Source organism: Metopolophium dirhodum, chromosome 1 (assembly GCF_019925205.1).
Source record: "Metopolophium dirhodum isolate CAU chromosome 1, ASM1992520v1, whole genome shotgun sequence".
Taxonomy (NCBI): Eukaryota; Metazoa; Arthropoda; class Insecta; order Hemiptera; family Aphididae; genus Metopolophium; species Metopolophium dirhodum.
The window spans coordinates 147,715,152-147,730,474 of record NC_083560.1 but is presented as its reverse complement, the minus strand read 5'-3'; the positions used below and the strand labels follow the sequence as shown (position 1 = coordinate 147,730,474).

The 15,323-nt window shown below is 36.5% G+C and overlaps 2 protein-coding genes and 1 pseudogene across 2 annotated transcripts; 2 read left to right on the top strand and 1 right to left on the bottom strand.

Annotated features, from left to right (window-relative positions):
* The first annotated feature begins 129 nt into the window (after positions 1-129).
* On the top strand, positions 130-1,232 carry LOC132933282 (uncharacterized; annotated as a pseudogene).
* Positions 1,233-7,568: 6,336 nt separating this feature from the next.
* Positions 7,569-9,667, bottom strand: LOC132933280 (uncharacterized). Its single transcript, XM_060999592.1, has 4 exons — positions 9,571-9,667; positions 8,970-9,164; positions 8,452-8,791; positions 7,569-8,340 (listed from the first exon to the last, which is right to left on the bottom strand). Exons 1-4 carry the CDS (start codon positions 9,665-9,667, stop codon positions 7,581-7,583), a joined length of 1,392 nt encoding a protein of 463 aa, XP_060855575.1. The 3' UTR covers positions 7,569-7,580.
* A 5,077-nt stretch (positions 9,668-14,744) lies between these two features.
* On the top strand, positions 14,745-15,323 carry LOC132933279 (uncharacterized). Its single transcript, XM_060999591.1, has one exon. The coding sequence runs from the start codon at positions 14,745-14,747 to the stop codon at positions 15,321-15,323; it is 579 nt and encodes a 192-aa protein (XP_060855574.1).

Below are 15,323 nucleotides of genomic sequence, written 5' to 3'. Positions count from 1 at the left end.
TAACAACAACACCACAGGAAATTATACATAGTAGTAATATGTAATTATAGTAATAATAATATGTATACATTTTATATTTTATATTCTAGCTCTCAAATCCGTTTTTTCATAGTGGATTTCGAATTCACTATGATCAATAAGACCGAAATATTATTGGTATCCGGCGTAACAGTTTAGAAAAATATAAGCCGATGAAACTGGAGGGGAATCCTCTTGTACTTACGCAAGACGATAAGTTAAGGAGGTTCCGGCGCTGTGACTTGGGAAGAGTTGTGCAAACAATCAAAAGGATTGACCACACCATTGTTGGAACAATTATACAAAAGTATAAGCCATCAGAGGGAGTCAACTTTGTCAACGGTATACCTACAGAAATATTTGCACATCAATAACAGGGAGCCAATAATAGTTTTTTGGAACGGAACGACAGATCTAACAATTGTAAAAAGATTAAGGTTAAGGGGTATATTAGCGTTTTTAAATATAATAGCATATAGCGATAGGAATAATGACGAATTCAATTTAAAACTAACTAATATAGAAACAAGTTCCCTTTATATTCAGGGTACATAGGAAAACTTAATAAAAACGGCAGAATGTTAAACTTATTGGAAGCACATGGATTGGCGTGCAATACGAATCACCATATCACGCATTGTCACGATCCAATTGCTGATGTAATTTTAACCAAATGCATTTTTGACTATGTAGTCGGCGAAATAAGTCCGATATATTTATATAGACTAGGTAAAAAATATAGAAAAAAAAAATAAATATATATAGATTTTTTAGGATAATTTCACGGTGAAGGTAATTACGTAGACTTAACACAATTATATTATTTTAGATTTATCGAAAAATTAAAAAAAATATTAAGCACCTGTACTTCACATATTTATAAATTTAAGAAAATTAAGATGGAACCAGTATGCTTTAACTGGCACATGTTAAAAGCAAACAAAAGGTTAAAAGAACATTATGATTTCAGAAAATTAAAGAAGATAGCCAGAAATATTGAACTCTTTATGAATGACCATTGTAACGGAGAATGTAAGGAATTACTTAAATTAATAGAAAAAATAAGAGATCCGAGCTGTATACTCGATTATCCTAAGTAAATAGAATTATATTGACATATGTGTGTAACAGTTTATTATATTATTCACATAACTTATCAATTGGTGGAAGATTTATTATCACTAAATATATTGGATTCAAAAGGAGAAATATAAACTTATATTATATAATTAACTAACATTTAACACTTCTAATATTATAATTTCAGGTAATCAACATTTTCTCTTATTATGTTAATTAAAAAAAAAAACAAACGCAACAGAATGTAATTAAATAATATTGTGAATTACATTATAATTGTAAAACGTCATAAAATATGTATAACAAATTGTAACCTGTTATAACAAGATTGTAAATGTAAAACATATATATCAATTATTGTAACTTGTTATAAACAAGATTGTAATGAAATGTAAAATATATATAACAAATTGTAATCAATGTAAATGTATATCAAAATTGTAAAATCAACTACTGTTGACTATTGAACTTAAATATCATTGTTAAAGATTCTTAGCCTTAAGCCGTGTCCAGACCAAGAAACAAAACAAAAAACATTGTTGTCAACAAAATATGACAAAAAGTTACCGACAAAGTTACTGACAAAAATTAAAAACATACGCGTCCAGACCAAAGAAACATTAATTGTCGGAATGACAGTCGACATTTAGTCTTTATCAAAATGTGGTTTGAGGAGGACGTTGCGATCGCTGCTGCTGCTGCTTGCGTAATTTTAAGTTTAAAATCAAAAAAACCAAAAAAAAGATTTTGGGTTCGTCCAAGTCTTTTAACAAGGAAACAATATAGTGGTAGTGATTTAATGATTGACCTTCAACGTGAGGACATTAATATATCCGGAGAGTTGAGGTATGCTATAGTACCGTTGTATATTTTTATCTAAAACTATGTAGGTTACCTAACCTGCCATGTCACGAGCATAGCGTGTGTGATTGTGGGACCACTAGTGGTGTTAGCCGGGTCCGTCGTGGCGAACAGATTGTCGGCCGGTGAGCTAGTAGCAGTGGTGAGTGGTGAGGTGGGTACTCCTACTAGTCGTTCATAGAGGTGTTCCTCATCTACCGGTGGCCCGGTGGTTGGGTTGCGGGATAGCATGTCCGGCGCCTCGTTCTGTACGCCGGGCACATGTGTGGTTTTGTAGTCCAGGTTAGCCAGCTGTAGTGCCCAGATGGTTAACTTGGAATTTGTGTTTTTGGCTCGGTGGAGCATGTGAGTGCCGATTTGTCGGTGAATAGGTCAAAGCGGCGGGCCTCTAGGTATGGTCTAAACTTGTCGGTTGCCCAGATTATCGCGAGGCACTCGCGTTCTACCGCGGCGTACCTTGTTTGCGTATCACTAAACTTTTTGCTTGCGTAGGCGATTATCCGCCTTTTATCCGGGCTGTTACCCCGTTGGAAAAGGACAGCACCTGCTCCCTCCTATTTAGCTAGCATCGGTTTGTAGGCAAAACGGTTTTCCGTAATCCGGCGTCGACAGTTTTGGCGAATCGTACAGGGCACGTTTTATTTTGATAAATGCGGCCTGTTCGGTTTCGGTCCACGACCATTTGGTCCCCTGTTTAAGTCTATTCGTTAGGGGTGCTATGGTGTCCGCGTAGTTGTCGACAAACTGGCTGTACCAGTTGCAAACGCCCAGGAACTTCCGTAGGTCCCTCAGTTTGGTTGGTGGGGGGTAGTTTATGATGCCCTCTAGTTTCTCCGGTTGTTTGTCTATTCCTTCGGAGGTGACTAGGTGTCCGAGAAATGAAATTTCAGTGGCTCCGAATTTGCACTTTCCGGGGTTGCATGTGAGCCCGTGCCACTGTAGGCGTTCTAAAACTTTATCCAAGTGGCACTGGTGTTCGTCCACAGTGTTCGAAAACACCACTATATCGTCTAGATATACGCGGACGAACTCGTCCAGGTACCCCCTCAGGACTTCGTCCATTAATCGCATGAAAGTCACGGGGCTGTTTTTGAGGCCGAAGGGGAGGACTCAGAATTGGTATAGGCCCCGACGCGTCCGGAATGCCGTGTATCTTCGTGCGTTTTGGTGAAGTGGGACCTGCCAGTAACCCGACTTAAGGTCCAGGACGCTGAATAATTTTGCGCCTCTCATCTGACGTATCAGCGTATTGAGGTCGGGCATTGGGTAATCGTCGGACTCAGTGATATCATTGAGCCGCCTATAATCAATGCACAGTCGGGGTGAGCCGTCTTTCTTTTTTGCTAGGACGATGGGTGCGGCCCACGGGGATGTGCTTTGTTCTACCAGTCCCTGCTCTTCCATGTCTCGTATCATGGTGTCGATTGTGGCCTGTTTTACCGGTGGGTAGGGATATGGTTTGAGTGCTATGGGTGTTTGGTTTTTGAGAAGGATGTCGTGTTCAATTAACCTGTTGCGTCCTACCCTACCGTTGAATACGTCCGGATAGCTGCGTACTACTTCGGCGAGTTTCGCGCGTGTGTGGTGGTCACCGTTTATTGTTAATTTGTCGACATCTAGTGCTGGGGTTGGGGTGGGTGTCCGCCCTTTCCAGCACGCTGTTGTTCTCCTATCCGATCCTAAATGAATAGTGCTCGTTGTGTAGTCCCAGGTTACTTCGTTTTGTACGAGCAAGTCGTGACCTAGGAGCATGTCGCAGTACAAATTTTCCAGAATGGCTGCGTTGAAGGTGACCGTGAGGTCTCCGATTCTGGCTACGAATGTGGAGGTACCACTCGTCATTGTGGTATGTCCGTCCGCCATTCGTACCTGAGTTGGTTGTCCGTGTGGGGGTGTGCCATATTTATGTGCTATGTTCGGGCTTACATACGATTTTTGTGTTTGTGAGTCGAGTAGAGCTGTTACGGGGCGTGACCTAAATTCGAGTTCGACCGCGGGGGTCGGGGCATACACGTTTAGCGTTATTCGACGGTGGTTGTGATGTATAGCTGGGTAACTGGTGCTTAACCGCGTTATCGGTGCTCTGGGGAGCGGTTTGCATCGCCATTACTAGAGCATCCGTTTCGTTTACCTCTGTGCTATGGGTGTGTACCGTATGAGTACGTGTTAATTCCGTAGTAGGGGTCGTTGTGTGTGGTGATGATGACCTGCTACTTAACGGAATTTTAATGTTTTTGATGGGTGATATATCTGATGACGCCGAGTTTATCGATGCGCGTTTGATAGTTATATCCCCGTCTGTATTGCCGAGCGTTGTGTGTGGTGGCGTGGTTGTGTGTGTGTGTGTGTGTTTGAGGCGGCGGCGTGGACAATTGTCCGTCGACTCATTTCCCGTTTCCCGAACGCGGCGTGTTCCCGGGGCAGTCACTGTTCCAGTGTGGACCTCCACAGTACCTGCACGGGTTGGGCGGTTGCGGTTTACCTGCAGTACCGTCCCGTGTACGCGGTTGTTGCGTCGGTTGGGGTGGGCGGGTTTGGGAATATGTTTGTACGCCGGTTTCGGCTGTTGTTGTGTGGGCGTTTCGTCTGGTGTGTATTCCAGGATTCCAGCTACCCGGCGGAGGTCTCCGAAAGTCGCTGGTCTCTGCAATCGTATATGCGTGCGGTATTCGTTGCGCGTTAGACCGGCTGTCGTAGCGACTAGCTGTGTTTCAGATAGCCCGGTATTGACGCGGCGCGCGAGTTGATTTTTTTGTGTCACGAACTCCATAAGCGATTGCGTTGGTGTTTGTCGGACGGATACTATCTCGGCCCGCAGACGTGATTGTATTTCCACGTTGTCGAATTTTTCTAAAAATTCGGCGCGGAACTCATCCCAGGTGAGGTCCAGTAGTCTGATGGTGTTCCACCATGTACTGGCTGCACCCTTCAGCTGCTGCGTGACAATATTAGTCCAGGCCGACCTATCTATTCGTGTTTGGTACAATATCGATTCCGCTTTGTGTATAAATCGTACCGGGTCCTCGGGCGTTGTTCCGAGGAACTCCGGCAGCGAATGTTTCGCTGCACATACGTCGTCGTATGGTATCAGCGTCGATTGTTGTGACGCATAGGTGTGTGTGGAGGAGGGGGCATGGTATAAATTTGGCGTGTCATCGAACCGTACCGAACGTTCGGCGTGTTGGTTACCCGCGGACGGCGGTTCGCGTGCCGCGGAGTACCTCGTACCGTATTCCGTGTTGTTCGATGACACATTGTGGTGGTGGCGGGTCGGTGCTGTCCCTTCCGGTTGGTGTTCCGGTGCTTGGCGTGCCATACACATTTCAAGGCGTCGCATTGTCTCTGCAATGCGGCGTTGGTCGTCACCAAAGCGGGCCATGCAGTCCTCGAGCATGGTCAGTCGCGATTCCAGAATGTGCCCATGCGCCGAGTTTTCCGCCGCTTGCCGTAAATCCTTAATTATGGAACGACTCGCTTGAATCATATCCATAGCCTGTTGGTGTGTGGGTGTGGGTGGTTTATTGGTGGTGATGTTCGGTGGCTGGGCGGGTGATGATTTGACCGGTTGGTTTTCCCTTTGTCCGGCGTCAAGCATCTGACCTGTTGGCAGGTTGTTTCCGGTATGTCCGGCGGGTTCCATAGGCGGAAACCGGACTTCATTGGCCTGTAGGTTCAGGTCCGTGAAATGTTGTATCAACCGGATTTCGAGATCATCCTTCGCGCCCGTATCCGACAACTCGCGCTGCCTGCATTCGTAGCGCAACTCCGCGGCGGTCAACTCATTAATATATTTTCCCGGCATGACGTCTGGTTGTTTTTCCGGTGTTGTTTACGGGAAAATATAAAATGTGGCTGTTGTCGGTGGAACGGTCGTTGCGTTCCTTCGATCAGCTGTGTTGACCGTTTATCGGTGTTTATTTGCGTACGGAATGTAGGTCAGTGGGTTGTTATTGTTTTGTTATTGCGCTTGCCGGGCGATCACAGTAACCGGTTTTCGCAGAGTGTTGTCACGAATGCGCGTGTGTGCGTTATCCGGCCCACTACTGCGATTAAGGAAGACGGCGGCTGTCGCTTTGAGCGGCGGCGGCGGCAGTCCGATTATGTGGTATTTCTGTCCCAGGTAATTGCGTGTTGACGTTATCGGTGGTGGTGCTGGGTGGTGGTGGTGTGGCCCTCTCGCGCTCTTGCGTTCCTACCTACCTACGTCGTGTGTGTGTGGACTTTGGAGCGTCGCGCGCGATGTAGTCGGTGTGTCCGTAAATCGGGCGGCGCGGCTGGTTGTTACGTCCTTATGTAATATATTACGTAACGCCGGTTTTTCCGTTTTCGCCAGCTAACCACGTTTTTGTCGGACCGCGTCGGGGACTTTTTTCCAAGTCGCGCAACGGGTGGTATATGATGGTGGTAGTAAGGGGTAAGTTAATAAGTTTTCACTTACCGGTGATTCCTGTACGGGGAGCCAGTTGTTGCGGACCTAGTGGGTGCCGGTGGGTGAGGTGGATCGAGGTAACCAAGTTTTTCTTTAGTAAATAAAAAACACAACTATTGAAGGCGAGATGGTTGAATTTATTCGTTCACTCCAAACAAACAAAAAGAACAACGATTATGGCAAGGGTTATTAGCCCTGTGGGTAACCGTTACGAGAAGCGAGACCAAAATAAAAAAAATAAAAGATAAAAGACGATTCGCCGGGGGGCGTATTTACGGATACTACTCGAGACTGGCCAATAGATCCCGAATTCAGTTAGGGTTCGTAAAACAAATTAATTTTACGGATACTACTTGAGTCTGGCCACTATGTAATATACCGCTATACTCAAATAAAGGCACATGTAATTTACCGCTATACTATGAATTCATCTAAATTTATTCTAATTTTGTTGATAGGTTAAAAATAGGTATGTAAAAACAATATTATTAACAGTGTATTTGCGACTATATCTATAAAAAAAATTAACTTATAATCTAATATGTAGAATGTAGTGTCGTGTCGAGTGAAAAGTAAATGAAACAAACGCAATTTAAATCGACAAAATTCGGAATTGAACTCGACACCTATTAAGTATTTAATGTAGCATTAACCCTTTCAGACAACAAAACACCCCGACAAAGGTTCAAATAAAATAAAATAAAGGAAACTATATTAAATCGTCTAAGAATAGGCCACACTTTCATCACACATACGCATCTTATGGAAAAAAATGATCCCCCCATATGCGAAATGTGTGGAGTGGACCTCACAGTAAAACATATTATTACTGAATGCCGAAAATATGATGACATGAGGAAAAAATACGACATATCTCAACAAATCGGAGAAGCATTAGGACCTGACACCCAATCAATCCGCAACATCATACAGTACATAAAAGAAATCCAGCTATACAACCTAATTTAAGACCTTTTCCACAAGATATATAATATGAAATTGTAAATATTTTTAAATTACTGTAAATTGTAAACTAATGGCCACAAAAGCCGATGTTTTATAAGATCAATAAAAAAAAAAAAAAATAAAATAAAGGAAATAAATAAAAACTTGGTAAAGATTCATTTTATTATTTTATAACAATATAATATAATATTCTTAATTGGACATTAGTAGGCATTTAAAAATATTATTAATGAGATTTTGCATGTGGCAAATTGTTTAGTAAATTTTTACCTAGACTTCGAACCTTCTGTTTTTTTCTTTGCTTGAAGTTTTGTTCTTTTGAAGACGGTCGTCCTGCTTGGATGCGTTTAGCACCAGAAGTTATTAGTCGTTTGCGCCTGGATCTGGAAGTTGGCTGTGTTTCGATAAGATTTGCACGACGAAGTTTATTGAAATTAAAATCAACCAAATCAGATAATGATGTTATTTTTTCCAATTGTTTGTTAAACTGTTTTATCTTTTTGAGCATCAAACTATTAGGGTTACTTTGAGCAATGTTTTTTATTCGGTCGATGTTATTTTGTAATACATTGATTCCTAAATTTAAATGTTGTCCATAGTCATTATTTTGCGTTTCATGTTCAGTTATACTTTCATCAGTTGGTAACATAGAATTGAAAAAAGTTGACATGTTTTCTTCAGAAGTTTTTTCCCGCTTGGAATTATTAGTAGAAACGATATCATTTGCGAGGTCCATTGGTTCCATAAATGTATGATCGAAATCTTTACCAATAGCAAGGTTACCTAATTCAATTCTATGTTTCGTTGATAAATTTACAATATTTTCGATGTTAAATCCATTCAACTGTATGGCACAAATATGTTTACAAAATTTACCTCCTTGACCAAACGCACATTCACAGTGTTCAAATCCATCATAAACTTTAACTGTATAATATATATCATTATTAGAATGGGATGACACTTTATAAGATGTGTTATCGATATTATATTATTATATATAGGTATCAATAATATTTCAAGTTTTATAATAGTTATTAAATTTATTTTATAACTATAGATTTATTAGTCTTTAATTAATTCATTAAAATACAAACCTAGAATTTTCTGATGGTCTTTCAAATATAACTCCTTTAAAATAAGAATAGCATATTGAACATCTTCCATCTATTACAATAAAATGGTTTCCTTCATCTGTAACTTTAGCTCTTCTAAAAGCAATACAGCAAGGTAAATTTGTATGCATCCATATATGTTCAGCTAAAATATTGGTCCACGATCCTTTCGGTAGTACTAAATAAGAACGAAAACTATTTTTATTTTTGTATAGAACTTCATTAGGTTCTATTTGCTTCCATTCATCAACAGACAATGTAATAGTAAAATGTTTAGATGGTAAATTTTCTACATTGTCACCACTGCTATCACTAGATTCATCTATAAATATTAAATTATAAGTACCTACCTATATTTCATAAAATATTAACCAATAGGTATGTAATTTAGTAAATTAATAAAAAATCATAAATATTCTATATTAAGAGATTTAAGACACATTGTTTTTTAAATTGTATTTTATTTTTGAAAATATTTTATTGTAATTTTAAAATATTACCAAATTCAACGATAGGCTCAACACTTTGGACATTATTTTCAGAGTCAAGTCTCTTGTCTACTACACCAATTCCAAGCTTTTCATGGATACCATGGCGTCCTTGTTGAACAAATATATAAAGAGCACTTTTGCTAATAGATCCACCTAATCGATTACTTATATCTGACCATACATTGTTTGATGCTACAACAATTTCTAAAATAAAGTTTATAAGTAAATTAAAATTCATGAATTAGCTTGAGAAATATTAAATACTTTGATTAAATTGGTTTGTTTTTGTTTTAAATTATGAAAAAAATTTAACATAATACATCACTTCACACCTGATATATTGTATTACATTATTCACATGAAACAAAGATTGAAATTAACCTTATTTAGGTACCTATTGTTCAGAGATCTAGCTAACTATACTTACTTTTCATTAAACTAGGTAGTACTGTAGTAATAGGTACCTTTCTATCGTTGAAAATATTTCATTCAAAAATTAATTTTCTACAGAGATTTTTTTTTTTAGAATTAAAGATACTAATATACTTATAATCTACAAAATGTCTTTATATTAATACAATTTTAAATAAAAATGTAGGTAGGTACTTACTTTTTCCACAATTGTTTTCTTCAATTACAGCATTTTTGTAATAGAGTACTGCGTCTATAACCCTTAGTGGATCCACTAAAGGTTTTCTTCCAACCATAATATTGTATTGTAATAATAACTTACTAGCTAATAACTACTTATTACTAATAAGTAAGCAAATTAAAAAAATAAAATATAAACTACGAAAAACGGTTTTGTCTCTCTCAACTGCAAGTATAACACTAGGTATAATATGATGGTCGTCTGTCAACTGCAGAATCGTAGCTAATGAAAAGTGCCTAATATTTTAAACCAAATTACTATAGGTACCTATTTTTAAACAATTGATTGTTTCTTTATAACATTATTCCACATGAACACTATTTTAAGAAAAGGCGGTAGTACCGGAGTTAGAGAACATGGACGGCCGGCTTTGTCGGCTAGCGCGTGGGTAACAGTCAATAGAAATAAAAATATACCTATAGGTAATCTATTCTAAATTTAAAACACACATAATCATTTTCAAACTCATACAGCAGACTTATAATAAATTGTCTTAATTATTATAGTAAATATTAATAAATAATGGAAGTCTAAAGGTATATTCAGAGTTTATTTCAAAATATTTTACAATACCTAATACTAAAAAAATTTTAATTCGCGGACATAATATAGTATAGTACCTACTATAAAGTCTATAATATAATGACCACACCATTTTGTTTGAATCTAAAGAAAAATTAACTAAATAATAATTAATAAAAGTATTGGAAATAATAAATAGTACAGCAGTTTGATCAGAAACTATCCACCATCTCGTCTAGTGAATACACATTGACCATAATATAATACTAGGTAGATGGTAAATAGGAGAATAATATAATATTACGTAGCTATTTTCTTTTTTAAATGTCGGTATTTGTATAATCAAATTTTTTTTCAAATACCTATAGATTAATATATTACAATACATAGGTAGGTACAGATTGTATTGGTGACCGTGAAAGTTTTTCAAATTAAACAATAACGTTAAGTACCTATATGGACTCCTAGAATAATAGGTATATAAACTATACCTATCTATGACTATATATCATGTTCAAATAAATCCAAGTCTCAAAAATACGCTAAGTATGTTCAAATAATTTTAATTTTAGAGCTTTGATTGTATGCATTTGAAATTTCAAATGACCTATGTCGGGGGCTAGCGTGACGTCTCGCCACCCCTCCGCCCCACGGCAGGGTTTATTGATATCCCCCCCGCAACGAAGAGCGTACGAATGTTTATATTGCTTGTACAAATACGTAAGAATAGAGGGCAAAGCGTTGGTAAAAAAAAAATTTCGATTTATCTATGTCGGGGGCTGGCGTGACGTCTCGCCACCCCCCCGACGCGTTTATCGATATCCCCCCCGGAACGAAGAGCGTACAAATGTTTATATTGCGCGTACAAATACGTACGAATAGAGGGCAAAGCGTTGGTAAAAAAAAAAATTCGATTAACCTATGTCGGGGGCTGGCGTGACGTCTCGCCAGCCCCCCGACGCGTTTATCGATATCCCCCCCGGAACGAAGAGCGTACGAATGTTTATATTGCGCGTACAAATACGTACGAAAGAGGGCAAAGCGTTGGTAAAAAAAAAAATTCGATTAACCTATGTCGGGGGCTGGCGTGACGTCTCGCCAGCCCCCCGACGAGTTTTTGATATATCTGAGCCACTTTGGGCATACAAATTCTGTAACACTGCTTACAAATTCGTACAAATAGCATACTAAAAGATAGAACAATCAAATTTCGGTATTTTGAAAATGGGGGGGCTGGTGTGACGTACGTCTTTAAATGGCCTATGTATTTTTAATATTTGCTTAATGTTTAATCAAACTGCTATTATATAAACTTATGGGGAATCTTGTATTAAATTTTCAAGTTTTTTAACCAACGGATAACATTTTATTGACATTTATAAAAAAAAAAAACTAAAAAAAATTGGAAATTTCAAATGTTTATAAATAGCTTAAAAATATTTAAAATATTTTGAAAATTTTATCATGTATAGAAAATGCCAGTATATACATTCAGTGAAAATTTAATGTTTTTACGGTAATTTGTTTTAGAGTTACAACAATTAATGTTCGTGTGATTCACTAATTTAAATAAGTGCATTTTTTCATACAAATAATATTTTATAGATATAAGAAAAGAAGATATTTCATTTTTACTAACCTCCATGTTTCAAATAGTTGATATATTTGACGATCGGTAGGATTGATTTGTGCATTAGCTAATTGTTTAATGCACTCCATATTATCCGCATCGTCAATAGAACTAGTGAGTTGTACTTCGTGATAAGTTTTAGCAGCAGCAGGGGTCATTCCACCAATAAAATATGTAATGAAATTTTCGCGGACCTCCTTACTTACTCTAAGGTAGCTACATGCTTCAGCATTATAAACTTTATGAGTATGGACAAATACTACCTACCCGAAAATAAAATAAATTAAAAACCTAAAAATTAGTAAAATAAAATAATTTATTTGTTTGGAAAAATTGTCTTACCTTTATTTCTGTGTCTAAACCTTGACGCATAATATATTGATCTTTTCTTTGTGTGTTCACAGTATTTTTTTTTACTACAATTTTAATTGACGCACTGCAGTTTTTATCACGTAACCTTGTCAAATTAGAATTATGACTTTTATTCTTTGATGAATGTTGGCATATGTAGTCTTTACGATAAACATACATTTGTTTGTTAGGAAATGTACATCTAACTATCCAATTTGTTTTTGAATATAATGAATATTTCCGAACCCAATCATCGCAACCTTTACTGTATGAATCATCGACTTGGCAAATTTTGGTTCTAATTGTAGCATTATATTCACTATCATTAACGATATAAGACTTCACTACTTGGACATTAGAATCGAAATTAAAAAAGTGAGACATATTTGTAGATCATATAAATGTAAATAAAATTATATTTCCAAAATATCATAATGTGCGTACCTACGTAGTAAGTTACCAACTAATAATATTTAAGTGTGATAAGTCATAAGTGTAACTGCGAAAGCAATAACTATTAATAACTTTTGTAATAGGAAAAATAATGCAATCCTCAATATACAACCCGACATTAAGGTTTATATTTAGGATACTCTCCCACCTTTAACTATTAATATATAAATATTAAATTATATGTGGCAATTGATACCATATTTTTAATCCGTTAATGTCTAACTAAGAATATTATAATAGTAGTAATTAATATTTAAATATTAAATTATACGTGGATATATTATAAACATAAAAACATAGGAAAGGATGTAGATATCGTAGATACAGTAGGTAAAATCATAGGAATTGAATTTTAGGATTTTAATTAAGAATATTATAATAGTTTTTATTTATTTGCTTATCTAGGAAAGGATGTAGATATCGTAGACAAAAAATACAGACATTTAAATAATACTAGTATATGAACGTTATTAAAATTATTGTAATATATCTACATTCTACATATTAGATTATAAGTTAATTTTTTTTATAGATATAGTCGCAAATACACTGTTAATAATATTGTTTTTACATACCTATTTTTAACCTATCAACAAAATTAGAATAAATTTAGATAAATTCATAGTATAGTGGTAAATTACATGTGCCTTTATTTGAGTACAGCGGTATATTACATAGTGGTCAGACTCAAGTAGTATCCGTAAAATAAATTTGTTTTACGAACCCTAACTGAATTCGGGATTTATTGGCCAGTCTCGAGTAGTATCCGTAAATACGCCGCCGGGGGCGTGTAGGTGTGATCCCTCTCGTGCGGGTCGTCGATAAAAACTGGTGAACTGATGACATTACAATCCGGTTCAGTGTTCACCCAACGGCCGGCCGACGGTTCACGGCGCGGGTGTCGCGCGCCGGCGTCGTCCGTCGTCGATTGGCGGTTTGTTTGAGAAGCGTTGCGCGGCTTTCCGCGTAAAAGGCTATTTGGATTCAAACAGCTATTACGCGGGACCGCGTCAAGACAATACTAAAATAAATTATTTTTATAGCAAATAAATATATCATATAATATTTATTAATATATTATGCTGACAGACCATCTTTTTTTAATTGTGATTTCAAAGGGAAAATATTTTTTTTCTAAACAAAATGATAAAACTATGTAGGTAAATGAAAACATAATATTAATTTTATTATAAATCAATTTCATATACTTTTATGATTAAAAAAAAAAACAATAGCAAAAACCTCTTTTGTGTTGAAAAATAATAAAAACATATAGGTCTACAGAAAATAATAACTTTTTTTAAATAGAATGTAATACTTCATCGAAACTATCTTCGTCAATGAATGATAGTGCAGGTGTTGTAGGTGTTGGTGAAGCAAGGCTTGTTATAATTGAACTTGCTGGTGAAGAAAGAATATTAGAGCTTTGATATGGCACACTTACAGACTGACTTTGGTTGTACGGTTGTTGAAAATATTGGTACTGCTGCTGAGGGGGGAAATCATACTTCCCAGTTTCCGCTTCATACAATATGTTGTTAATTAAATATTCTACAGTACTTTTAGCATAGTTTGTACGTAATTTTCTTGTTTTAAAACCAACGTGTTCTCCAAATACATGATATTCATCTCTTTGTCCTTGCTTGCTTACCAAAGATTTCATCACTTCATACGCTTCTTCGGCCATTGGATTTTTTTTCTTTTTTGATTATTTTTCTGCATTGGTAATTTTGGTGTAATGAACAATGCATCCGAAGTATTTGTTGTATTTCCAGGATTTGTGTGGCATTCATATTGGTCTTTTACGTTATTTTCCTCGTTGATAATTTCCAAAAGTTAATTTTCTTCTGCAGTACACATTTCATTATTCACTATCTGAAACAATTCAAATAAGTTAATTTTATCTGTAGTATACGAATATATACTAGTTGATAATTATTTGCATGTTATTAAATTTTTCCTTTTTTTTCTACGTTTTTGAATGACAACAAAATAAAAAATCGTTCAATAAGAAATAGTTAATTTACATTGATTAATGTCATCTGACATCTTGAAACGCCTAAAAAAAAATATTTAGAACATATTGTATTTTGAATTTTTTATATTTTTAAATCGGTAGATATGAACAAGTTTTTTACGAGAAATGGTTAATTTAATGAACTATTATATATTCTCGATGCCCACAACAAAAGAAGAATGGCAGTTAATTGCCAATGATTTCAATTGCCAATGGAATTTTCTATTTTGCATTGGATCTATGGACGGAAAACACATAATGTTACAAGCTCCGGTTCAAACAGGAAGTGAATATATTAATTACAAGGGATTTTTCAGTATTGTTTTATTTGCTGTTGTCGATGCCAATTACAATTTTATATACGTCAACGTTGGATGTCAGGGCCGTATATCAGATGGTGGCATGTTTGCGAACACTACATTCAAACATTTTTTAGAAGAACAAAAATTAAATTTACCAGAAGACATGTGCCTGCCAGGAAGAGAAAAATGTATTCCACATATATTTGTTGCTGATGACGCTTTTCCTTTGAAAAAACATATCATGAAACCATATCCAGGCACACAAGAAAAAGGATCAATAAAAAGAAAATTTAACTACCGATTAAGTAGAGCCCGACGAGTGGTTGAAAATTCATTCGGAATAGTGTCTGCAATTTTTAGAGTTTTACGAAAACCTATGCTTCTAGAACCAGAAAAAGCAACAATTATAACCTTAACCTGTGTCACTTTTGCATAA

Excerpts from the sequence above, each read along its gene's own strand:
- LOC132933280 (XM_060999592.1), bottom strand. The coding sequence starts at position 9,667 with ATGGTTGGAAGAAAACCTTTAGTGGATCCACTAAGGGTTATAGACGCA. Across the intron at positions 8,792-8,969 it reads TGAGCCTATCGTTGAATTTG|ATGAATCTAGTGATAGCAGT; the intron begins GTAATATTTTAA and ends TAATATTTATAG. Across the intron at positions 8,341-8,451 it reads AGACCATCAGAAAATTCTAG|TATCGATAACACATCTTATA; the intron begins GTTTGTATTTTA and ends ATAATAATATAA.
- LOC132933279 (XM_060999591.1), top strand. The coding sequence starts at position 14,745 with ATGCCCACAACAAAAGAAGAATGGCAGTTAATTGCCAATGATTTCAAT.